The 25,367-nt window shown below is 39.3% G+C and overlaps 1 protein-coding gene across 12 annotated transcripts in view; it reads right to left on the bottom strand.

Annotated features, from left to right (window-relative positions):
• TCF20 (transcription factor 20) overlaps positions 1-25,367 on the bottom strand; it is a 130,479-nt gene that overhangs the window by 2,904 nt on the left and 102,208 nt on the right. For 10 of the 12 annotated variants that reach the window (XM_085569837.1, XM_021552788.4, XM_021552792.4 and 7 more), the window contains 3 exons: positions 12,860-12,953; positions 6,134-6,183; positions 3,036-3,163 (listed from right to left, as the gene is read on the bottom strand). In XM_085569837.1, coding sequence (XP_085425963.1) covers positions 3,080-3,163; positions 6,134-6,183; positions 12,860-12,953 — 228 coding nt within the window. In that variant the 3' untranslated portion in view covers positions 3,036-3,079. The remainder of the gene's footprint in view (positions 1-3,035; positions 3,164-6,133; positions 6,184-12,859; positions 12,954-25,367) is intronic. The other 2 variants (XM_085569840.1, XM_085569841.1) reach the window with 2 other exon arrangements.

Genomic DNA, 25,367 nt, shown 5'->3' with positions numbered 1-25,367 from the left:
GAAATTCTCTGAGGTGAGAAAATGAACTTCAGGAGTTTACTAGGTTAGTGGAGCCTCAGCTCAAAAGAGAAACCACAAAGTTAAAATTTAATTTCTCTGAGTTACAGTTCTCATTCTTACTCTGCATAGAGACAGAGAAGCTTGAAATAATGTATTCCTTCCTTTCTTATCCTGTAACACAAGTGAGCCCAACAGTTATTTATTTAGTAAGGTTACTCAAGTATGACTTAGATAAATCCTTTCCTACCAGCTAGTGAGCCTGGGAAAAGAACTTGCACCAGAAGTGATGCATATGGAAAGCAGTTTACAGAGTTAGAGGTGTGCCTGGGAGCAAAGTAACATCCATGTTTGTTCATAGCTGGCAATTAAGCTCCAGGAACCCTAACTAAGTGTGATGCAGAAGTCAATACTGCTCTGATCACCAGCACACCAATTAGATTACATCCCAGCAAGCCCAACTCTTGGCTGCAGATATCCCGCATCCAGGGGTGCCAGGCTGAGAGTGAGTAAAGAGTCAGGCAAGCACATACAAAAACCAGACGGGCAAGGTTATGGAGCAGCAGCTGAAGAGGAAAGGGGGAGGGGTTCCCAGAGAGTTCAGGCAGCTACCCTTTGTGGTTTCATTACTGCGCAACTGCAAGCCTTCACTGAAGGAGTGTCAAGGCCGTGTTGCTGTCTCTGGCTCCTGTACAACTGCAGCTTGCCCATGCCTGGAATTGGTCCAGAGCATTAGGCACTGGCTCAGGGAAGAAACAGGCTCAACACACAGAGTCCTGCTTCATTCCTGGACAAGATCCAGGGCACCAGACTTGCTCTCACAGTCACTCTCCAGATCTGGACTTTATCCAAATGTTCTAGAGGCAACTGGCTCAGGGAGAGAGAAGCAACGAAGACAGAATACACTGACTTGCCTGGATGTAATCCAACATGCAGGATTTTTCTTAACTTGCTAGGCCTGGGAGTGAATCGGGACTAAAATAGCCCAATAATCTCACAATTGAGTATCCATTGTATCTTACGCTAAGGCCAGCAGAAGGACAGTTCCAGTATTACCTGGACTGTTACAGAATTCCCCTGAAGTTCTTTAATTATCACAGTAATACTACAATTTTTTTTTGTCATAAAGATATTTTAGATTTGCATGGATTTTATTTTGGAATGCAAGATCAGGTTGGAATTGGAGAACCTAATTTTTAAGGCATTCTAAACATTGAAAGGGGTGGCCAAATAGGACCTTCTGGTATGAATTACTTGAGGCAAAAGTGGATTTGAAAGAGATGATGCCTTAAGAGAGATATCTAGAACATACAATGAATACAGTACAGAGATTACAGAGCCTGCAAGGTCTTAAGTCAAGACATTCCTATGATATATAAAAAAAGAGCTAGCACTGGAAAATAACAAAGGGAACAAAGCTTTGTAAAGGTCTCTGGGACACAGTAATGCTTGCCAGTACCTTAAAGGAATGGCCCAAAAATCACCAGACTTCCCTAGTGTTAAATAGCCAGAAGAGGCACTTTGGCTGTGGGACTCTGGTCCTGCTTTAACATTATGAATTACATTGCCTGTTAAATTTTAAAGAAAAGAGAAAAGCTTAAAAGAATCCCAGTGACCTTTACCATGGAAGGAGAAAGCTACTCAAACACTGAATACTGTTAAATACTGTTTATGTGGTAACTGTTAAAACAACACTCCAAAGCCAAGAATGAATGCTATTAAACATGGAGAGTCACAGAACACAGCTGAGCTAAAGCAAGTCAGCAGTCAGTCTACAAAAAGTGTTTATATGGGACACCACCTGTCTTCTGCTACTGCACCAAAACCCCGCAATCTTCCAATTAAATCTCTCATCCTTCACACAGAACACCATTAGAAGTACTTCACAATTACTTTACTTGAAGAACAGGAAAGATTTTAAGTCAGGGAGGTGCCTGGGAAACAAGGGAATGGCAATGAAGGAAGGGGATTACCATGAGCAGTTCCAAGAACTGACACGAACGAGCAACTCCCCCTGCATGATTGCAAGAAAAAGAAGCAAATAGCTTGAGTAAGAAATGCAAATAGTGAGTAGTGAATGAAATGAAGGCAAGAGACCTTCTTGAGCTGCAGTTTCATGGACAGGGTGCCAACAAGTATTAGTTTGAAACCGAAGACTTATTTCATTTTAATCCACCCTGTTGCCTTTGAACTGCGATGCACTTGCAAATGAGTAAGAAATCAGAAATCCCAACCACATCCCATTCCCTGTGTGCTAACTCCCACCTCAGTGCTACTCCCTCCTTGTGCCAGGGTATTTTCCCAGCTACACAGTGAACCAGATTAGGAAAATGACCCAGCTCTGATGCTAACATGGCAAAAAGCTGTTTCAGACAACTTGAATTCCCAACCAAGTTCTCACCTGGCTGTATGAATGCTGGGCCTAGACAAAGGAGGAGGCAGGAAGGAAGTGCAGTGAGGAACTTGGGCACATTACAAAGTTACAGAAGTGTGACCACTTCTGAATACAGTTCTACCTTCTATGCTCCATGTCTGTTTTCAAAATAAAGAAAAAAGCTGGGCTAAAAGAAACACAGTGGGGTCCTGCTGAAACTGATTTACTTATCCCTGGATTTAACTACATTTCCAGAAAACAGGAATCCTGGGTTACAATAATCCTGAACTCATCAATATTATTTAATCCTTACATACAGAATTTAAGATACTTTGATTTTATTTATATAGAAACTTACTAACTACTCTGAGACTCACAGAAAAAACCCTTCAGAGCCTAATGGACATGATACAAAAGGAAATTTCTGCCACTCGTTTAGCTGAGAGAGCAATCAGGTAGCTGGTAACAGCTAACAAGCTTTGCCTTTCATTGTTTAACAGAAGGAACTGCTCCAGAAATACCAAAAAATGAACAGAATGGTAGTAGAGAAAAAAAACATTACAAATTTTCTGAATATATACAAAAGCACCTTGATTTCTCACAGAAATGGGTAAGGCACTGGATGTAAGACAGCAGGTGGAACTGGAAGCTCTCCCCCACTCACCTGTGCTTGCTTTTATATCCATTCCCAGGAGTACACTTCCCCCCTCACCCCCGCTCCGACTGCTCTGTGCTGAGGCTGCCTTTCACCATCTTGTTCTGCAAGGAGGGAAGAGAGCAAGGAAGGAGGGGCTGACAAACCAGCAAGCCAAACAGAGGAGCAAAAACAAAATGAGGGAGAAACAGAAGACAGGGGTAGGGAAAGGAAACATACAGAAAGTGAGAGAGAGAGAAAGAAAGAGAGAGAAAAAGAAGTCAGTATTGGAGTTAGAAATAGACTTTTCAGACAGAGTTTTCCCCAGACAAATGCAGGTAATTCCATAAAAGTAGAGTCTGAGATACGAAAGCCTGGTTAATTTTAAGAAACACAGAATTTAACACAAAAAGGTAGAAGAAGCTGAGAAGCATCACTTGAAAATTGCCCAAACAGTTGGCTTAAGACAATCTAAGATGGCTGAGCCACCAAAAAGTGAGGTATCCCATCCCCTTTATAGCCTCTCCATGGCTCAGCATCCTCAGCAGGTCTGTTGCAACCTCACTTGCTGTGATGCAGATAGAGCTGGTTGGATCTGTGAGAGGAACCCCTCAAAAGATGACAGTTTTCAGACAGCATTTTCCCTGTGATAAAACCTGCTATTTTGCATAACTAGCACATTCAGGACATAGATGGTTGAAGCATCAATCCTGACAGAAGGAAATGGAAAAGCTCACTGGGGAGCACATGGAAAGGCAGGACCAGTCCCCTCTGGACTCAGCTTGCTTATGCCCTAAGTGTCAAGCACAGTTAATGAGGCAAGAAGCACCTTTGCTCTCCAGGAGCTGCTTACCGTGATGAAGTGTATTTACTGGTGTGAGGCACGGACTGTCAAAGGGTAAGAGGCCCTGTACTGGGGGACTTAACGCTGGAGATTTATAAAGTTAGCTCCTCCAACCATTAGCTACAGAACAGCAGAGTGAGCTATGAGACAGTTACTAATTTGCTAATAGTGCTAAACTGGTGTTACCTTAAAAGCATCACTTTCAACAGACTGATTCAAAGTCTTTCTTCCTTTCAATTGCTCATACTCATATCAGGTAAAAAAATTGATGCAATTTGTTCTCCAATCATTCTAAAGCAATGGCTTTCAGCCTTCCTGTTCCTGCATTGTCACTGTCTGGAATTCCCCTTTCCAGCCACTACAATGGAAGGAAGAGTGAGCTTATATTCTGCCCTGCAGAAGGATTTGGAACAAACCAGTAATGATTAGTGAAACACACAGTGAGGGCAGAGACAGAAAGCAAAGAAAACTCTACTTGGCTTTAAAGAAATTATTTGTCTTTACTAAGCAAAAGTCAACAAACTTCAGTGTCAAATAAAGGCTGCTGGTGTTGAATTTTTGTTTTTGACGCAATAAAGAAAGTAATGTGCAGTGGGATAGTTCTGAATAGAATTCAAAATTTTATTGTCTCATGAAGAACCATTATGAACTTAATTGGTAGCTATCCCACTCCCATCCTGCAAGATTACTTCAGAAATCTATGTATCTTCTCAGAATTTTCTCTGAAAAGCTGGATTCTTTGCCTGAATCTAAACCAGTTCTTTCCTTTCATGGTTTGAGCACCATCACTGCAAAGTGCTCACATACAGCAGCAGTGACCCAAGCCATCTATGTAACACTAGATTTCCCTGGAATACTTCAGGCAACTTCAGGCAGCAAAAAGAAAAGAGCCTTTAAATACACAACCCTGTGCAATGGTTTAACCCCAGCTGGTAACTAAGTACCAAGAAGTAAATAATTATCCCATCAAACCCAGGACACACTCCAATTATCTCTAGTCAAGTATCCAAAGTTGAGCAGAGGGTGGCACTTAGGCAGTCACATTACACAGAAAGGGGAGCTCATCCTTCCCGCTTTTGTTTGGCAAGATCTCCAGGTTCTTGTAGCATTAATGCATTAATTTAAGTTTGCTGTACATTGTCAACATTATTCCAAAGTTGTGGAGAATAACTTATTTTCTTTTATATAATGAAAAATAGGCCAATTCTGGATAAGAGCCTGAATGTGCACTGAATCTTCCAGTGCATTTTAAATACATCCAGGTAGGAACATCCAGAAAGGAAACATGAGGCTAATTCCTATATGTTTACAGAAGACAGATTAAGAATAAGCTGTGAAAACAAAAGACCACCAGATGTCAGTCTAATTCTAGGCAGGAATCTGCAGACAAGAACTAGATGGAGACTAATCCCTGCTAGAAAGCAACAAAATTCTTGCCGATTATCATTTCCTTTTCAGCACAAGCCATCCAAACTCTTGCCCAATTCCTGCTGTATTCAACTGGCAACAAGAACAGTTGTTTTTTTATGGAAACTCTCTGACCATTTAAAACTGGAAGACTGGTGTCCACAACCTCCCAGGGATGTATCCTCCCTTAAGGGCTGGGAGGGGTATTCCCAGCACTGTATCTCACTACTTATGGGTACAAGAGAGTATGTATTGTCTACCTCCTCGTCCCCTCTTGCCATGCAGACAGCTCTTTGCACCACTGTGTCTGTAGGCTCTGGGGACAATCATTAAGGATGCCCAGACCCTGGGCAGAAGCAGCATAGGGGTCTTCTGATGAGCCGTAAGATGTACAGAACAACCCCAGAGACCCACTGAAGGCTGAGTGGTTGGACTCAGTCCAGTTACTACTGATAAACTAGAACAAGATGTTTCCAAAAACAAGAAGAACTTTTTCATAATTTTTCTTCTTCCTTGCATCCTCAGTAAATCCAAGGAGAAAACCTGACAGTTCAATGCAATATTCAAATGGGAATAGTGAGCAACATACTGATTCTATCACAGAATTCAGGAAATTAAACTGAGCTTTCTGAAGAGACATCAAGGATCTAAAGAAATACTGAGCAGATGGAACAAAAATTTTGTCTTCTTAAACTTGGTAGTCTTCTTGAGTTGATGTTTGCCCCCAGAACATACCACAAGCATGTATCACAGAATAACTGAACTAAAAGCATCTCTGACTACAGACATTATCCAGGTAAAAAAATTACTAATCCAAATTTAGAAACCAGAAGAGGGCAACAAGAAACTCAGGTATAATTTAGGAGAGGATTCTTACCTTGTGCTTGGGGCACCTCACTGAGAAATTCTCTTCGTTTAGTAAACAATCTAAAGGAGAAAAAGACAGCAATGTATTATTTTTTTAATGAAAACCAACTTGAATAATACATCACACGTGTTAATCTTGTCTCACAGGTACACATTTTTCATTCAAAGATCTCTCACAGGAATACTTTGTTATTAGCAGGTTCATTCCTTTCACCCCCAAAGTTTTAGCAAAGTAACTAAACACCCCAAATGACAATGTTCCTCGAATTACCAAGCAACCTTGGTTTTCCCAATGATCTGTATACGCTAAGAATGACAACAGCAAGCCTACAAATCCTGTATCCCAACTCCCTTCTCAGCTATTCCAGCCTTCTTTGCTTTAGCACACAGAAGATGGACACATTCATCCCATGTGAACAGACAATCCCTGCATTTCATAGTACAAATGCTGCCTCTCACCCTTACCCCAAGGCCCTGCCAGCATCAGGGAGAGAAGGGGGATGTGTCTCTAGGTATGGGTGTGTACAGTTGACTTGCAATCGGAATTCCTGATAGTAAGTTTACACTGTGACACCATGTCTGGTAGTCTGGTCACTCATGCTACTCTTGGATCTGCTTTCATGAATCTTACATATGAAACTTCTATGATCTAAAAATAATTTCTTTAATTATTTAAACATATTACGTACAGTGAGGCACCTATATGGAACTCCTTATTTAGGAACAAATTAAGCAATACTGCCATTTGCAGAGCACTTATTTAGCAGCACTGCCAGAGTATGGATTGCTTCTTCTCACACCCCCCTTCCCAGACTATGCCTTCTAAGAGATGCAAGTCAGCAGCTCCCAGAACTTCAGCCACAGGAAAAAGCAGTACTCCCCTCCAGAACACTCAGCTGCCTCCCCATGGCACCCTGAATTGCAGGGTCACCTCTCAACCTGCCCAGATGCCTGATATCACTCGGTTCCAATTGCCTCTTGCTTCAGAGGCTGACACCAGGCTATCACTGTCACCTCATGACCAGGACCAAGCACCCATCCATACCTCAGCATGACTGATCAACACCACCCTGGAGAATTGAGCGAGGTGCTTATGACCTCCTGCCTATTCTAACACACCCCAAGAGCTCACAAGTAGAGAAGTGCAATAGTAACTAAGATGTGCTAATTTAAAACGCTCTTAAGTATGTAGCATAACCAGTGCTACCTGCTGTTTCAATCTGCTGGAAGAGTTTAGAAGACAGCAGGAGACTGGAACTAAAGCTTGAGGGAAAAGCTTTCTAGATACCCAAGCTTTGGCAGAGCATCCCTCTGCTACGGAATGCTTAATGTTTCAACATGAATGCCTCTGGCCTGAATCAAAGAGAAAACAGCATGCAAGAGGCTAAGTAACTTGAGAGATTTTAGCAAAGGGGAGTAAAACCCTTAATCCTGCCACAGATAATTTCAAATGCAACATTAGCAAATCACAGGAAATAAATAAAATGTCTTCTCAATATAAGGGCAGGAATCATACATTTAGACTACAGCATGAATTATCACTGCATAATACCGCAATCATCAAAAATATACAGAGCAATCATCAAAAACATACACAGTATGTTAGAACAGAATGGAGTTTTCTTCTTTGTTGGAAAACCAATATGGGTAATGAATGCAGTTCTTTAGCTAGTACATCAGAAAGGAAGACTGTACAAGGATCAGGAAGAAGTGCCAGAAACCTTCTACCTAATGCCTGATCTGTGTATGGAGCTCGATTTCTTACTAAGGTCAGCATTTTTATTGCAAATACTAATAGCAGATCCAATTAATAGGTTTTTTTTTTTTTTTTGGGTTTCTGTTAAAGGACAACTATGAAAAATGTCATCAGCACACTGTAGAAAATCAGCTGAATACCAATAAGGCAGAAATTGTTCATCATTACAAAGCTGGCCTGGATTTTGGTTAGCAGTTCCAAGTATTTTATATAACAGATTACGATTTGTCATGAAGTCAGCAGACACGGAGCTATGATCAGCTCATTGTGGCAGAAAGGGAAAAGAACTGAGACTTGTCCTTGTTTCCACATATTTTTCTCCATAAAGTAGTCAGGGAAAACCTAAAACACTTCTAATAGAAGCAATTATTCTTCTGTAAGCTTCATACTTTTGTCTCACCCTCTGTGTTCTGCCTGTTACTCATCTTTAATGATACCTGTGAAGACACAGGATTTCTGTTCCCTGAAAATTCATTTTATTTTCCTGTTAATATTTTCCTAATTTACAGTCAAAAATCTTCTGTAAGTGCAACTGCCTGCGATATATGTTGTAGGGACAAGTGTGCTTCAACCATCAGGATCTGACTCCAGGTGGGGAGGAACAAGCAGAGGGAGAGGATATAAAATTTCAGAAAACAAAGATCCTGTTTCCATGGAGACATCCCTAGGACTAAGTTATCTTGAGACATCAGAGGCTCTTCATAAATTTGGACAGATGAAAGCCAAACACAGACAATGTTAACCACAGTCATTTCCATACAAAAATTACTTAAGTAGCACTACTGATCTTGATTTTTATATAAATGGCTAAGAAATGTTCAGCTCTCTTACGCCCTATATTGCCAAAGACTATTTTCTATGAAAGGAAATTAAAAGACAGCCTGAATTATGCTATATAAAAGCATCCATATGTACAAACTGGCAGCGCATGATGCTACGTGCCTTGCACAGCACTCAATTAGCAACAGCGGGGCAAAGCCTGGCTCCTCACTGGGGGGCTGGACACCGACCATTGGCGCAGAAGCCAGAGCCCAGGTCCCACCCCAGGGCTGCCTTCAGGGCTGCAAGGAACTGAAGCCATTTGACATATTCCAGCCTCCACCCCCAGCCCTTTCCCAAAAACCTACTGCCTTTCATGAGGCACAGTAACTGACAGGGATCAACTTCTAACCCACATGGGTGCAAAGGCAAAACGCTTCTGATCACACTGCAACTGCTTCAAAATACAACATGGGCACTTCATCTCAAGGCATGGGCACTTCCAGGAATTCAGACAACTCAACATACCCTAAAAAACACTCTAGCAAGTGTTTTCTGTTTGGCTTTATTTCTCTGAGATACAAAACCAGTCATACATATTCCAAAATCCTGAAAGCCCTTGTAAATATTAACACACACTTCTGAGGATTCAGAACAGATCTGTGACAGATCCTAAATAAAGCAAGGTGGCACCATCCTTCAGAGCAGGATGGTTGATTTCAAAATGGAACTACCACTGAGCTCAAGGAAGCTGAGAAGCACCTGTATAGTTCCACTACAGAAACATAGTAGAACTGCAAAACCAATAAAAAGAGTTTACAGGCTGAGCAAAAAGAAATAATGTTGATTTATTTCCCAAGGAAGCCTACATTTTCTGCTTGGTCATAAATGAAAACCAGATCTTATGCCATATAGCTTGCTTATTTCTTTTATGCAGATTTATTGTAAGAGTGTCTATAGATTAAGACAGCTTGATTACACCCACAGATAAAACAACTGCAAACAAGGTCTTTACTGTCACACCATCAGGCTGAAATCTTAAATGCTGAGAATCTGCTTCAAGCTGGGGCTTTTTTATTTATTTTGGTTGAAAACTTCAGCTGAAGCAGCCCAACGATTTCCTTAAAACTCTTTCTTGGAAAAAAGTTATTCCACCCATGATAAACATCCCAGGACTTTTTCTATGAAAAGCTCCACAATATTCAGATTTTCAGTAGGACCTGGACTTTAGCTAAGGCATGCCCTTGCCAGCTACCACAAAACCAGCAAACAGAACTCGTTGACAAGCAATATGGGGGTTTTCATGTGCACATCCTCAGAAGAGGCCTATTAGATTTTAGTAGCTAGATACTTTTAAAAATCCCACCAAATATACTTCTGTCGGGGGATGATCAGGCCTTTCCTGTAAATGAACCTCTGCCATCAGATTCTGGCACCAAACCCAAAAGTAGTGAAGCTGTCAGGGGACATTTCTAAGACTCAAGCAACCCAAAAGAAGAAAGTGACCAATTCCAAACTGCAAAATGGGAAGCACTAGTCCAGCAGGCAGAAGTGAAAACAGTACTGAGAAAGGCGATCAAGATACAGAAAGAATGGAGGCTAATAGGAGGGAGGAGACCAGTGCTACTAGAAGTCAGAAGCAGGGAATTAAGGAAGAGTGCCAGCAGGAGGCTAAGACAAAGAACTGATTGGAAAAAGGCATAGAAAGGTGAAACAGAGAATATAAAGGACAATACACGATAACAAACCAGCACTAGCAGGGTGGGGTGTAACAAGGAGCTGAGTTAGGAGAATCAGCTGGCAGTAACAAAGCCCAGAGAGAAAAAAGAACTAGAAACAAGAAAGGAGAGAAGGGGGTGAAGTAAGAGCAGAGAGGAAGAAGCCAGAGTGAGAACTAGAAAACCGGAAAAAGGCAAAGACAGAAAGAATTAAGAGGAATTGGGTCTTAGAAAGAGACTGGAGTGAGAAATTTGTAAAGAGGGGCCTGAGACCAACTAGATAGAAGACCTGTGGTTGGTATGAGAAGCCAAAGAGAAGAACACATCAGACATACATACAAAAAGGAAGAAACAGATAGGAAAATGTATTTTTAAAAGCAACAATTAAGTATTTTGTTCTCACTAAACCATACTCTTCCTGATGTGAAACCAGAGACTCACCAGTTTTACCAACTCCTCCACTATTTTTTAAATGTTTGTGAAATTCACAGTCCAAGTATCCCATCTCCATGCAGCTCTTGGAATTTATTACTGCCGTATTACTCAAAGGAGGGAAATTAGCTTGGAGTTGTGCACTCCAACAGATGGCCACATGACAACATGATGTCTCATAACAAAATTAAAAGAAGTAAGCGTAGCCTTGGAACTTGAAAAACAAAAAGCTACTCTAAATTAATCTCACAGGCTGAAAAGTCAAGACAAAAGTGAAAAAAAGCCAAATTTAATCTAACCCAGGTTGACACATTATATAGCAGAAATGTTACATTTAAAATGGACTAAATAGTATGATTATATACTGGTTTTTATACATGATGCTGCCTCTTCCATACATGACACAGAACTGCTCTTGGGAATCAGTCATGATTGTTCAGTACATTTCTCATTTTGGAGAATCCTACGTTTGCTGAAGTGGAGTAGAGTTAACAAGTGGAGTAGAGTTAATATAGCTAAAGAAAAAGATAAGTACCTGAAATTTGATATCTGAATTTAGGACCCAAAAAATGCTACATACTGTATCTAGTAAAACATGAATTTAAATTAAGCCCTCAAATTATTTGGAACATTCACCATAATTATTTTTTTGTGGTATTGAAAAGGACAAGTCACAAACCAGAAACAACACAAATGTGAATCTGATTGGTGATTCAGTGTCTCAAACACACTGTACCAAAGCAAGTTTATTAATGTTCATGAAACTCTCAGGCATGACAGAGATGATCATCATAGGAAATTTCCCAGTTCTTCTTTCAGAACAGAGAAGGAATCATCTGCAGTATGACACAGATCCAGCAAGGATAGCATATGTTCATGAATGAGTACCCCTCCATCCTACAGGCTGAGGTTGGGCCTTATGAAAAGACTTATCAGCCTTTAATTGGGTGATTACTAGAAGATAGATTCATAAAAGACCAAAATTACACTTACATGGACACCCTTATTTCTGGTATTTTTTGAGTATGTGATTTTTGCAACCTTAATAAGCTTTCTTTCATGTGAAATCAAGGATTTCCTCTGCTAGTAGTCTGATGGTACTAGAATATTCCACTGCAATATTAATTAAAAAGTAACATTCTTATTAGAATAAAATGCACATCTCCAATAGGGTGGGACTTTACAGTGAGAGGTGCAATACAGTCATATAAAAATGAGCATTCCTATTTCAAATACTCTAACATTTGGAAAACAGCATAAAATGGGTGGTAAACAAATGGGTTGCTGTGGAATTGGAATAGCAAACAGGAAGCTTGCAATTATTTTCCAGTCTAGAGCTGAAATCTTGAATCCTTTCCTGCTTGTTATCAGACAAAGTTTTGTATGACAGAAGTGAGTTATAGGGGACTGGAAAAGTGGGGTATTATTTACTCTGAGGTTGAATTTTTTTTTACCCAAGAACAAAGTTTATCTCCATGAAAAACTGTCATTACTGCACAAAACCCACCAAACTCACACGCCCAGGCTCATAGCTGGAAATAGCATCATCCAAACAATTAGTTTGTCTAAGGATGAAAATTGGACCTACTCAAGAGACTGGCCGAACTGCTTCTTAGGAGGGAGCAGGATGGTTGTGCTGCAAATGGTACTGATGACTCTACAAACATAAACACTTGAAATCTTTTCTAGGACCAACCATAGGAGTATAACCCTGAAAGAAGAAACCCCTTGCTGCTTACTTACATCCTTTTAACAGAGAGTTTCTATTTTTTGCAAGGAAAGAGTGATCAGTTCTCACAGTGCAGCCAAATTTCAGTCACTGCAGCTGCACTCCCCCAAACCAAGCCTTTTCTGCTCCTTCAGGTAGATTAGTTTTCATTACAAGCTCCATCTTGTCCCAACATGTTACTGTACGCTGTTTATCACATGCTGTTTCTCACCATTTTTATTACTTTATCTTCAAAGCAGGAGAAAAACTGAGAGGCAGTAACTTGTAAAGCATCTCAGAATTATTTGGTGTTGTATACTTTGAGTAATCATGGAATACAGTTAAGATGTCATTTGTTCCTACCTGCATCGATGGCACATGGGTAATGGTATCGGAAGGAGCAGCCTTTGTTGTAGCAGCCTAAGGTGGCTCCTGGTTCCTGGCAATGGGAACATTTCTGAAAGGGAAAACAAAAAACAGTAATGAAGATTGCAGCCATTTTTCTGAATACCTGTATTTTCCTGGGAATTTTATCAAGCACATTCCAGCACAATTTTTTTGACAAATCATCTTAAACGCTATCTTTCTACACCATACAAATAAAGGCCTTTCAAACAAGTAACAACATAAGCTCTTTCAAACTAACACTTTTCAGTTACACTAAGCAGGCAAGAGATACAAACGTTCAGCCATCCAGAAAGAATTTGAAATACTTCTCAAATCTGTTTCACTGGCCCATGTTTCAGTACATGACAATGACATCACTATTAAAATAGGAGGAAAAAGAGTGTTCTTGAGCCTACAGCAGCTTTAAAAGGAGAACTAGCATGACAAATAATGATTTAGAAGACACCACCATAAAAGTAATTTGATTACATAATTCTCATCACTAACAGTTGAAGAAGATCATGGTCAAGTTCAATGTTTTTTCACAGGTGATCAAGAAGGGTTTATTTGGAGCAGGAGAATATGCCATCATGGGAAAACACCTCATCATCACAGAAATGGCACATGTCCAAAAAACCACACTTGCAGTGCAACAAGGATGCTCATACAATTATTGTCAAAATAGCTCACATTCATCTGATGACCATGTTCAATTTTCATTAGTTAAATCCTAGTAGCTCAACTAGACCATAATATCAGACAATTATGAAAGCAGAAAAAAAGTCTCACCCATTTACTTCATCCTGAATGACTTAAGAAATGACCTAAGTAATTCTAGAGCACTTCTCATTCAGACAGCCATTTTGTTTCTTGAATGTATACACTAAGTGATTTTTGCTAACTAATCTGATTCTGATGAAAGCTGATTTCTGACAGGCTGACATTTCTCCCTTAAAAAAAGATGTAGCCATACCTGGCAGAATTCACTAAATGCTAGGAGACTGCTACTATTTTAAGAATTAAAAAGCTAATTAACTACTGGCAGAAAACAAAGAGAGGAACTACTATAATTTTTGAATCACACTTTAAATTTAAAGACAGGAATTTTGTTTATTCCACTAAATACAACCAAGACCATAATAAAGCCCTGCATAATTGGTACAATTCACTTGAATTCAGGCTGTGAGAAGTTGCCTTTGGTCCCTGCCCGCACACAGGGATGATGACATGATCTAAAATCACTGCTGCTACTGGAAAAGCCGGTGTCAAACTACACTGCTCTGCTGCTGCTACCAGCGAGCTGCACCTGTACCGCACACGAACAGCTGTGCTCAAGCCAGCTGCGCACCTGGCACCGGACACGAGCTCGCCTGTCCCACCATTCGGGGACGCTCGTTTGCCAACATGGCCACATCCCCTGGACCACACGTGTTCAATCCCTGATCAGCACATGCTGCTGTGGAGATCTGCAGAACAGACACGGCCAAAGCTAACAGCTACAGGAAAGTTGCTCACTCTGCATAGTAAACAGGGGGTTAATTACAGTATTTCCAAACCCTCTGGAATAGCTGGCAATTATTGTTCTTCCTACTATTCTGTGGTATGCAGAGATGACTATAGTTCGCATTTAAATGCCTGAATGAAGATGAAAGCAAAACTAGCTTCAGCCATAAACCAGGGGGCCCTCTTCAAATCAAAGCAGATGCAACTAACAGAAAAGCTTGTGAGACGTCAGTTCTTGTGACATCTACAACTGCAGTTTTGAGTAACACCTTCTCTTTATGGGTATGCCAAAGCATCCTGAGCCTGATCTTCAGTGCTTTCTACTAAATCGTGTCTATATTCTAAGCATGACAAACTACTGCAGTATTTATGATGCAAGGGAAGTGTCCCTGAGGCCTAGAGACACACAAGCAGCTTATTATTGCCTGTCAGAACATCAATACAAGTTTCCAAAGATTATAAAAAGAGGCTAAACCAATATTGAAATTCACACCAAAATATATGGACCACTAGCCAAACTGCAATGTAATTCACTCTCCCATGGGAGTAAAACCAAACTTCATAGACAGAAAATGTCTTTTCCTGGCTCTGAAGTCAACTCTAGAAAGGTATTATATACTGGCAACAGTCCCAGATTCACCTATGCCAAGTACTTACAAAGTGCAGCTTGAGGAGTTCTGAAACAGAGCTCTTTACCTGTGTACTTTATTCTTGCTTTTAGATGTGGCTGACCAGGATTAGTTATTCTAACAGGAGAGAACCTAAATTGACTATTCTTTTTGAATGCAGATATGAATTTCTAGTCTTGTTCCTCAGAGGCATTCTGCCCTCCTCACTTTATCTCATCTTTTACATACTATCACACTGTTGAAACAGAAGGTCATTCTCCCCTGGAACACTGCGTCCTGTGAAGAGCAGTCAATAAGAGCATAAGAACTACAGCAGCAGAGATTGAACTGCAGCTATATAAAATACTTCTTAACACTAAAAAGGCGTGTCTTAAAAGAGTATGCTGTGTGATACAACAGAAAACAAGACCCCTAGCAACATTTTTGATACTTTTCCAAAAGGTAATTTATTTTTTGAACTTACTCTTTGCTACATCTAGCATGGTTCACGTTGCTATTCTGAAACATGACAGGCATTTTGACAAATTTTCAGCTGAGAATGGGGAAGAAATGCTTTAAAATAATTTGTGATTTTAGGAGTGATTAGACAGTAGAAGTGAATAGTTAAGATACCTATGCATGTGCATCAAGCCTTCACTGCCCCTTTATTAAAGTCTGGCAGACAAACAGATTTTTACCAAGGTTACCTGTGCTGCACCCACAGCAGCAATTCCCCAGTGGATGACTATGCCACTGACAGCTCAAGGCAAAGATCATCTGCTGCTGCTGGCTCCCCTGCTGCTGAACAAGTCTCCATTCTGGCAGATGCTTCTGCTTTTCACAAGCCACTGACAGTCTAATGGCCCCATTTCTTCTACCTCCCGGGACCCCCAACCATCTGCTTCTTTCAGCGGAAGCTGAGGGAACCACATAAACAATAACTACTCTTTTTTTCGAGTTCTTCCTTCTTGGCATACCTGAGTGACTGAACAAAGCAGATGCCCTACAAAGCTGTGTGGTTCTGAAACAACTTCAGAGTCTATCACCTTATCTTTGAAAGAGACTATCATCATGTCGTGCCACATGGCTTCCAAACACAACCAGGTGCTCCCATGAAGACAAAAAAAGGTGCTTTAAAAATTTTATGGATGGTCTCATTCTTCTTTTCCAGGACATTGCTGCTGTGCCTTAAAAGGTAAAAAGATGCCCTGTTCCTGCTGGTACTTTCTGTGGCTTTTGTTAGAACTCTCATTTCACGTATTTATGCTTCAAAACAAAAAATACGTACACTACAACTAGGAAATGTTCTAACACCAAAATAAAATCACAGAGCTTCTTACAAGGAAATGTGTAAATTCAGCATAATGACGACTAATTGCTCTCTTGATCCATGAGCAAATTTTCACCCAAACTCCACCATCCTGCAGCCATTCGTCAGCAGATGGTAGCAGCCTGCTTGTCACTTGTAAAGGAATTATAGCATTCTTAGCCAGGGAAACAGCACTCCAGCTCTCCTGGGAAGAGAAATTCCTTTTGCTCAGTAAGCAGCCTGCTTAACCTCCTCTGCTTGAAAGAGTTGAAGGCTGGTACTTGGAGTGTGCTCCCAATGGGAAGTGCCAATGGATAGTAATCATTGCCAGGCATCTAATCAACTCTTGGTTTAAATAAAATAAAATAAAATAAAATAAAATAAAATAAAAAGGAAAAAAGAGACTACACAGCAAAGATTGATTCATAGGTCCTATCTCCACAATTCATCTCTGGCACAAGTCACATATATCTCACTTAGGATAGGCTGGAGAGACTGAAAAGTGCCATTTAGAAGAGACACTCCATCCCACGAACTAAATTATCAATAGTATTAAAGCCAGATACATTGTCTCTACCTCTCCATGCTATTAGCAGCCCATTTCTTCCTTGCTACAGCTCATCATTCTGTGTCTACCAAAATGAAGTAACAGCCAACCTGGAAGTGTGAACAGCTGGGGGACAGCTACCAGAGCAGCAGCAAAAAGGCTCTGATTAATTTAAAATGCTACAGCACCTACCAACTGTATTTCTTTTGCTTTATGCTTGACTCTTTACCCCCTTGCAATCTGTATTCTTTCACTCTTCTGAGACCACACTGCTATATGTAATAAATAAGAGTATGCTTTTGAGTACCTTTTTTTGCTTCCCTCAGATGTGTACCCAACTCCACATAAGTGCTATAACAAAGATGTCCTGAGCTACCTACCTTCCTCCTCCCGAACAAGCACAAAGCTCTTGGCCTTGTGAAAAGCAGTGCCCCAAGCTGCTCAAGTAAAGCACTCACCTGCTCACTTTGGCTCTGCACTGACAGAGATAGTATCTTTGTCCCTAGGATTCTTAGTACTAGAATCCTACAGTGGACATGTTTCGTTGGTGGAAGAACGGAAGCTGCTGACTAGCCCTTCCAAAATATTCTGGACAGGAGCAGGAACAGTTGCTTACAAGCAGAAATTAATTGCTTCTAACACTAATGTAAGGTGTTTTCAGACAACTCCTCCGCTATCTTCCTTGATGAACAATTACTAAACCAGCAGGAACATATTTTCTGCTGTCTGTAATACAAAGCATCCTTTCTTGATCACCAGTTACATACCCTATACTCAGACCTCTTGACTTCCTCTCTTCCACTGACCAGTTTGTCCTTTGGTTTGTTTTCTTTCTTTTTCCTTTGCTTTGCTTTCTAGGCATCTCCTTGTTTTGCCCCTTCTCACATACCAGTGTCAAGAATGCATAAAAGGAGTAAAATTGAAAGCAACTACTGAAGGTTACTAACAAAGCAAAGCAAGCAAAAAGTTAAATATACGTGGCATTAATTATACAGGTACAAGTCTTTGCTTTACATGTTATATGTATTTTTCATACTCTTTCCTTCTCCTGTTTAAATTATAAGCTTTTAGGAAAATAATTGCTTCTGTATAATTGCACTGCACAAATGCAGATGTAAGATAATGAGGACTTCAGAGTCAGCTGCAGTATTAGGAAGGAGGGCCTTCTGACTATTTCTGATTAAACAGTTGGCAGGCTCGGCAGAGGCTCAGATTTAATATCCAGGCGAAAGGGCAACACAAACAGCAGGCAGCCACATTCTCTTTCCTGGAAAGTGGGATGCAGAGAGACCACTTATTCCAAAAAGCTACAAGAAAAAATAAAAATAAGTGTGTGTGTATACATCTATATACTACTTACTACAAGAGAAAGAAATAAAGTGAGTTTGGAAGACTTCTGCAAAAAGGGACCAGATGAAAAAAGCAAGGTGGGAAGACATTTTTAGGAAACACGAGAGGAAAAGAGTACTTCCACTCTGATGTGCAGATACTGGTTAATGAAAAAAATTGTTTATTTGACTGGGGCTAGAGATAACAACTGGTACTGAAGGACACAGAACTATTAGTTTACTATTCCTGACAAACAATTTTAACTTATCAAAAAAACCAGGCACAGAATATCAGTAAAATGAATCCTACAATTAAAAAGATAAAAATCTTTAAACCTGCATCACAAAAAGGCATCTCTTGCCAATGATGGTATCTTCCTGTAGCAAGGAAATCAAATAAATAATGAACTATAACAGTCCAGAAGTAAAACCGGACAGCTGTCTTCAAGTCAAGAAACTAAGGAAAAATTTAGATTCCAAGATTTCAGCAAACAGACAAATCAATGATCTGGAAGATGCTATACTAATGAAGCTGCATTCGGAAACAAAAAGTTAGAACTGCAGTGCTGCACAGGCTGCTGAAGCACAAAGGGAAGCTGCAGCTCAAAATGGATGGCATAGAAAAAAAAAAAAAAACAACAAAAAAACCACAAGAAATCCAAGAGCTGGAAAATGTCTTAAAAATGGAAAATCCTATTCAATACATGCAAAACTGATTATGCTAGAACAGAAGCACTTGAAAGTAAAAGCAGAGCATTGTATTACCCTCAACTAGAAGGAAAAATAGAATGCAACAAGAACAGAAATAAACATTTAGTTTTAACAAAGAATGGTTTGCTAGCAATAATTTTAAGGTCCTATGCAGACACATAAGCTATTCAACTGCACTTACAGAGACTCTCAAGAAGGGGGGTGAACAATAAGATGTGAAAACTTGAGAAGTTTGTAAAATTATCCAGGATAGCCAGACCTCAAACTGATAGTAAAAAGCTGCAAAACCATCTCACAACCATGGATAATTGTATGATAAAATGGAGATGAAAAATACTATTGTTAAGTGCAAAGTGATGTATGTGGTAAAAATATTTTCACCTATGCATATATTATGATGACAGATTCTAAATTAGCTTTTACTACTCACAGGAAGGTATTAATAGTCATCCTAGACAGAAACATCATGCAGTCCCCACAAGCACAAAAAAGGATAGTCAAAATGTAAGCAGTTATTTAGGAAAGAAATCCATAATGAAACTCAAATGTCCATCATGTCTGTCTGTTACTCTTGCAGTAGCCTGATGTTGTAATATTTTGTGTGGTTCTGATGACCCTCTTAAGAGAGGAGTACAACTGATCATGATGAAACAAAAATGGACAGACCACAGAGATAACTAGGAATGTAAAGAACTTGTATATAATAGAAGTCTAAGTATTTTGGAAAAGAGAGAACTGAAGGGGGATTGAACCTACAAAATCCAATATGATGCACATAAGGGAATAATTCTTAGCCATTTCCAAGAAGGAAGAGCAGGTTTAAATGTAGCATAAACCTGTTTTTTTTTCACTCAGTAACTAAAAGTCATTGCTAAATAATGCTGCACTAGAAAAAAGATAAGCAAGTTCAAAAACAGATTAGACAAGTTCATCAAGGATAGGTATGCCTCTGCTTGGTAAACACAGGGATACCACAGCTACAAGTCTAAAGCAGTAGTTGCTGAAAGGAGGGAAAAATATGCAACTATCATTCTGCACATGCCTAGTTTTCTACAAATCTCTGAATACATGCAGTGAAGTGGTAAATACATGGCCATTGCTGGAGAAAGGATACCACAACAAAAGGTACTTTTGCACCTGTCTGGAAAGGCAGTTCTTGTGAAGACCAAGAGATATGATTGTGAAATTCCAAAATGAACAACAAAAAACACCCCATGATTATCAAAAAGAATGCAGGCACCTGTAAATTGTTGGGTTACAAGTTTTTAAGACTCTTTAATTTTACGTCTCCAACAGGAGAGCTAAACTGTAACACTATATAAAAGACTGAGATTCAACCTAAGTGATAAAGTCATGTTCACTGCTCCTTACAAGCCTGTTTCATTCACTGGTGAAGTGATCAAAGGCTTAAATGTGCATGAATACAGGAGACGGCTGAAGAGCCAAGGAAGACTTGAAGGAGGATGAACCCTTCCTGCCTCTTCCACACAATGAAATGAGAAAAAACTCAAATGAAAAAGATCCAGTGTAACTGAACCAGAATAGAGGGTTAGGTCCTTCAAGAGCCAACCAGTGGTTAACTAAAACAGATTAACAAAACCAGTAATTTTAAATGGTGCTGCAAAGCATGTTTAATTTCCGTTAAACAGGCTAAGTACATACCTACGTAGCCATTTCATATTTTAAAAGGAATATTAAAATAATATATAGAATACCAAGTCAAAGAAGCCAAGAAATTTGAAAATCTTGTTTCCTTTAATTCAAAGAGCCACCCTGAATGAAACATTTTAGAAAGCCACGTGTAAGTACAGGGATTTGAATTTGCCAAAGAATGCAAGTCTAGCAGAAAAAATAATACAGTTTATGTTATCTTGACTATTCATCTGGGGAATTAAACATGCAATAGTGCAATTTAGTTACAAAAAGGTTTGAAAGATAGAAAAGCAGACTTAAAAGAAGAAAAAGAAATACAAATTTTCAAGCAGTGATTATGTGATAAGGACATACAGAGTTGTGGGAACAGCATGGTCAGCAAGAGAGCATTTACTCCGGCTGAATTTTCTACCAGTACTAGATTTATTTCCCAGCCATCTTGGATACTGATTACAGGAAATATCCCATATACTGTGAATTTCTATTTAATGCGAGACCTACCATGTTGAGCATAAAAAACCAGCATGCAGTTACCTTAAAAGAAAGCAACATCTCCATCGTAATCAAAGAGATTTTGGATAAATTAATTACCAGAAAAGCAATAGGTTTGAGTATCAATGTCTGGAGTGATATAAGAAAGGAAAAAAACCTGACAGAAAGAAGAAAATGCAATAAACTCAAGGTTTTCAAGAGGCAAATTGCATAACAGAGCCAGCTTTTTTCTAATGAAAGAAAAAAAAAGAGATTATGCTGAGTATTTACTAAAAGGCTCAAAACAAACAAACAAAAGGATTGGTTCATTAAAGACAATCACTATGTTATTAGGAGCAGTGGATACAACAGAAACAAAATCTTTATAAAGGCTTAAAAGTAAGGAAATACTTTTCATAAAAGCAAACTGTAAATGCAAAAAATTTTGACAAGATATTACATATCTGCGTAACCTGACATGAAAAAGGGTGCAGCACAAACCCTTCCCATCAATGACTCAAAGATCCATGACACTGGACAGAAATACACCGTTTGTCATTACTTGTAATAATCTGTGCAAGCCTTCATCATAAACAGAGTCCCACTGTGCAAGAACACTTTGGTAAAAGAGAACAAAGCGTTGGGGGATGCAAAGGGATGAAATAGGAACGGTGAGACTGAGCCAGCAGCGTTGGGCAGAGTCCATCTCAGCAGCAGGCTAAGCATATCCAATTATTCAGCACAAATCCCAGACAAGAAGGGCTTTGAAGAAATGCATGAAGAAAAACAAAGGTAAATGTGCAGGGTTTTGAAAGTGAAGCACTTAATTTAGGAAATTATAAAATTAGACAGGGTGTACTGATTAGAAGTAAATTTTGAGTTCTTGAAACTGAAAGAAGAAAAAGCAGCAGGATAAAGGCAGATAAAATAATGACGATTACCTTATGCTTGAGGCTAAGAAAATAGGAGGTGGGCAGATGAATGTGACAGAAGTAGGAAAGTGAAAATGACCATTTAGAACAACAAATGTTTGTGATAGCACTCCGCTAAGAATACCAATACACTTAGCACTAAGAATGCCAATTCTTAAATGGAGGTCTGAAGAATGACTCCTGCACAGTCAAAAAACATTTCACTGCAAGGATAGGTGAATAAAGTACAATGTTTATCTTACTGGAAAATAAATAACTTGTCTCTAGAAAAAAGGTAGCAAAGAAAACTACCAGTCAATACCATTAAAGAAAGAAGAAGACAGCTTCCGCAGAAAGCCACAGAAGCAGTGGTTGGCAGCAGAGCTCCAATAACGAGTAATGAAGGGCACACCAGTATTCCCGAGGTCACTGGTGGCTGTTGCTACCACTGAGGAAAAGCAGCAGAAGGTGAATCCAACAGGAGAGGTAAAGGTGCAATGCTTTGCAGAAAGGGAAATGCCTGCAAGTCAGTCGATCTCTCTTTAGTGATGAGCTGTCAAGTAAAGTATCAGTATTTTTAAAAAAATAAATTACAATCTTATGAAACACAGCAAATAAATCATCAATCACAATTGAGGTCAAGTAGACAATTAGCATGTATTGATGAAATGTCCTCAGAGAGACAGAAAGTGCTCTATGTAAAGTAATATTTGCTGGCCAAAAATTTGAATGGGTTTAGAGAGGAATAAGTTATTCCATTATTCAATAATAATCAGAAAAAAAACCCCTACTAGCCATAGTAATATATGTACTGCTTAAACTGCCCATTGTAATAATAGGTACTGTTTATGAATTCTAAACTCTATTTATACAAGAATATGCAATGTCTGTAGGCTTGTCACAGACACGACACAAGAAAACATGGTATGAGCTAGCAGCACTTTAGAAGAAGCAGAAAATATAAATAGCAGCAGTCCAAGCCTGAATGGCATTCCAGCTGGAAATTACACAGCAGCTGAGGTAGTATCAGTAGTTTCTTTAAAGGACAGACATAATGTGGCTCTCCTGAAAGAACAACTTCTTCCATCTAAAGATTAGATGGGGTTCTCCTCAGATCTGAAGGGAAAGGACTAATGCAGATCTTCTGGGTTCAGAACACTGCAGAATCATGATAAAGGCAATAATGTCATCCATTTGCAAGCCACACCTTCAGTTTTATAAATCTAGATCAATCTATGCTATGAAAAAAAGGCTGGGATGAGCCATAGATTACTAGAAATAAATTACTTGACAAGATCAAAGAGAAATGTCAACCTTTTTTTCACCTGGGATAGAAATCAAAGGGTACAGTAATTTTTGTTTTGTTTTTATTTTACATAAACACACCCTCTTCTTACTTGGAAATCCTTCATCTTCTGAAGGCTCTAGCCCAAAAGCAGAAGAACAAGTCAACATTAAAGTCTTCTTTGTTAAGACAGCTTCAGAATAGACAATTCTTCTTTTGGCATTAACCTTATAGCTATTTGTCCAGGAAACTGAATTTATTGGTAGCTATTCATAAGTCCTGTTCCTCAGGAACTGCCTCTGAAATTTTCTGCTTCAAGTGGTACCATGTGCCATCACTAAAGAATCCTTATACCTCCCAAGGATAAACTGTAACACTTCGAAGGAAGAATAATTAAATTTAAGTACAGGACTTAAGACTGCATAAAAAACACTGTAAGAGAGTTTTATGTATCTATAATGTATTGGATTTTTCTAAACAATTTCCTAAAGTTAACATTAAAAAAATAATAATAATGTTGGCTTTCTGGAAAGCACCAGTTATGAACTGTGTCAACTCTGAAATTTTAGTGATTAAATTTAACTCGGAGAGTTACTCCCCAAGAAAAATCTTAACAATTATACATAACAATGAATTTACATATGAGTTCAGTACATTGCTATTAATATTTTCAGCATTTTAACTTTTTACAAGAAAAGAGAAAGCTAACAGCAAATGAACACATTACAAAGATTTTTTATTATCTTTCTGGACCTGACTCTAAATGATACATGAACAAACTTAAATTTCTCTTCCTGCCACTACTAAATCTATGCAACCAAACCATGAAACCTTGTATCAGCTCCCTGATCTTCCAATTTAATTGAGAACATCTGACAACTTAAACACATACAGTACTTTCAAAGCACCCTACCAATTTGCCTTAATGGCTATAAAATAAGTGATCTTAAAGCCTACTTTACAGAATAATTAGATGACTTGTCAAAGGCCATGCAGGCAATTTCTGACAGCACAGGCATGATGTCAGAAAAGTTCACAGCTCTCATACCTGAACTCCTGTACATGAACTTACTTTTCCCTCCCATTCCCACCCACCTTTTTTATTTTCCTTTTAAGCTTCACATTGAGCAGCAGTATCTTTCAGAGTAAGTCCCCATTTCAGAGATTCATGCCAGGATGCCCTCCTCCTCCTTCCCCTCCCCTAGCAGTAAGTCTTTTATAAAGCTGGTCAGTCGCCTTTAATCATCAATAACTTTCTGAAACTTAGCAAGTGTGAGATCTCAGTAAGAATAAAGGATTTGGAAGCACAAGAAAAACTGCAATTAACAGCAGTCTAGTGCAAAGTAACAACAAAACCATGCTGTGAAATGAGTAGCCACAGCTAAGTCTCCTAGCTGTAAGCACAAATCAAAAGAAAATATGCAAGAAGATGGAAATGGGAGAAAAAAATCACTAGTAAATGAAGACTGCACAACCAGTTTTTAACATGAACTTCTAACATTTTCTCAAACAGAAGGAATGTTTATGACCCAGGCAACAATCGGCTGGCTAAGACCTGACGGCGCTCATGCTACAATCAGTTGTAAAGCACACCTCACAAAGGCATATGCAATCTATTTTTACCACCAGCAGCTCAGGTGGTGACAAACAGTGCAGTTGCATCACCCAGAGCCCTGGGAAAGCTTTGCCACTCAGCACTGTCTGGTGCCTTGGGCTGGAATTTAAGACCAAGTCCTACACTGGCATTTCTCCTCCTATGGCAAGTCTGAAGACAACTTAAGTAGATCTACACCATTAAAATCATACATTGAGCAGCATCATAATTTCTCAAAAGAAAGTGTAGCTACCTGAAACCTTTTAACTGGAAGGAAATGTCTGGTTTACGCTCCTCCAGCTGGCAAATTAGGCCAGGGTAGGGAAGGGAGCATCCAGTCCCTAGTGCTTCTGAATTATGGGATCATTGTAACAAAGAAAACCCCTTATCTTTTCCTATGTCTAGACAAGAAGATGGATGTACTTGGCATCAGTAATAAATACATACATTTGAGAACCACCTTAGACAATCTTTAAACAGTTCCCTTTTTTTAAAATTTACTACTTTGCATAATTAGTAATATCATTTTGGAAGAACTTTCCATCTGAAGTCATGATCTTGATC

The sequence above is a fragment of the Lonchura striata genome, chromosome 1A, assembly GCF_050655825.1.
Source record: "Lonchura striata isolate lonStrDom1 chromosome 1A, ASM5065582v1, whole genome shotgun sequence".
NCBI lineage: Eukaryota > Metazoa > Chordata > Aves > Passeriformes > Estrildidae > Lonchura > Lonchura striata.
The sequence above is the reverse complement of the archived record's forward strand: the minus strand, read 5'-3'. Positions and strand labels throughout refer to the sequence as shown.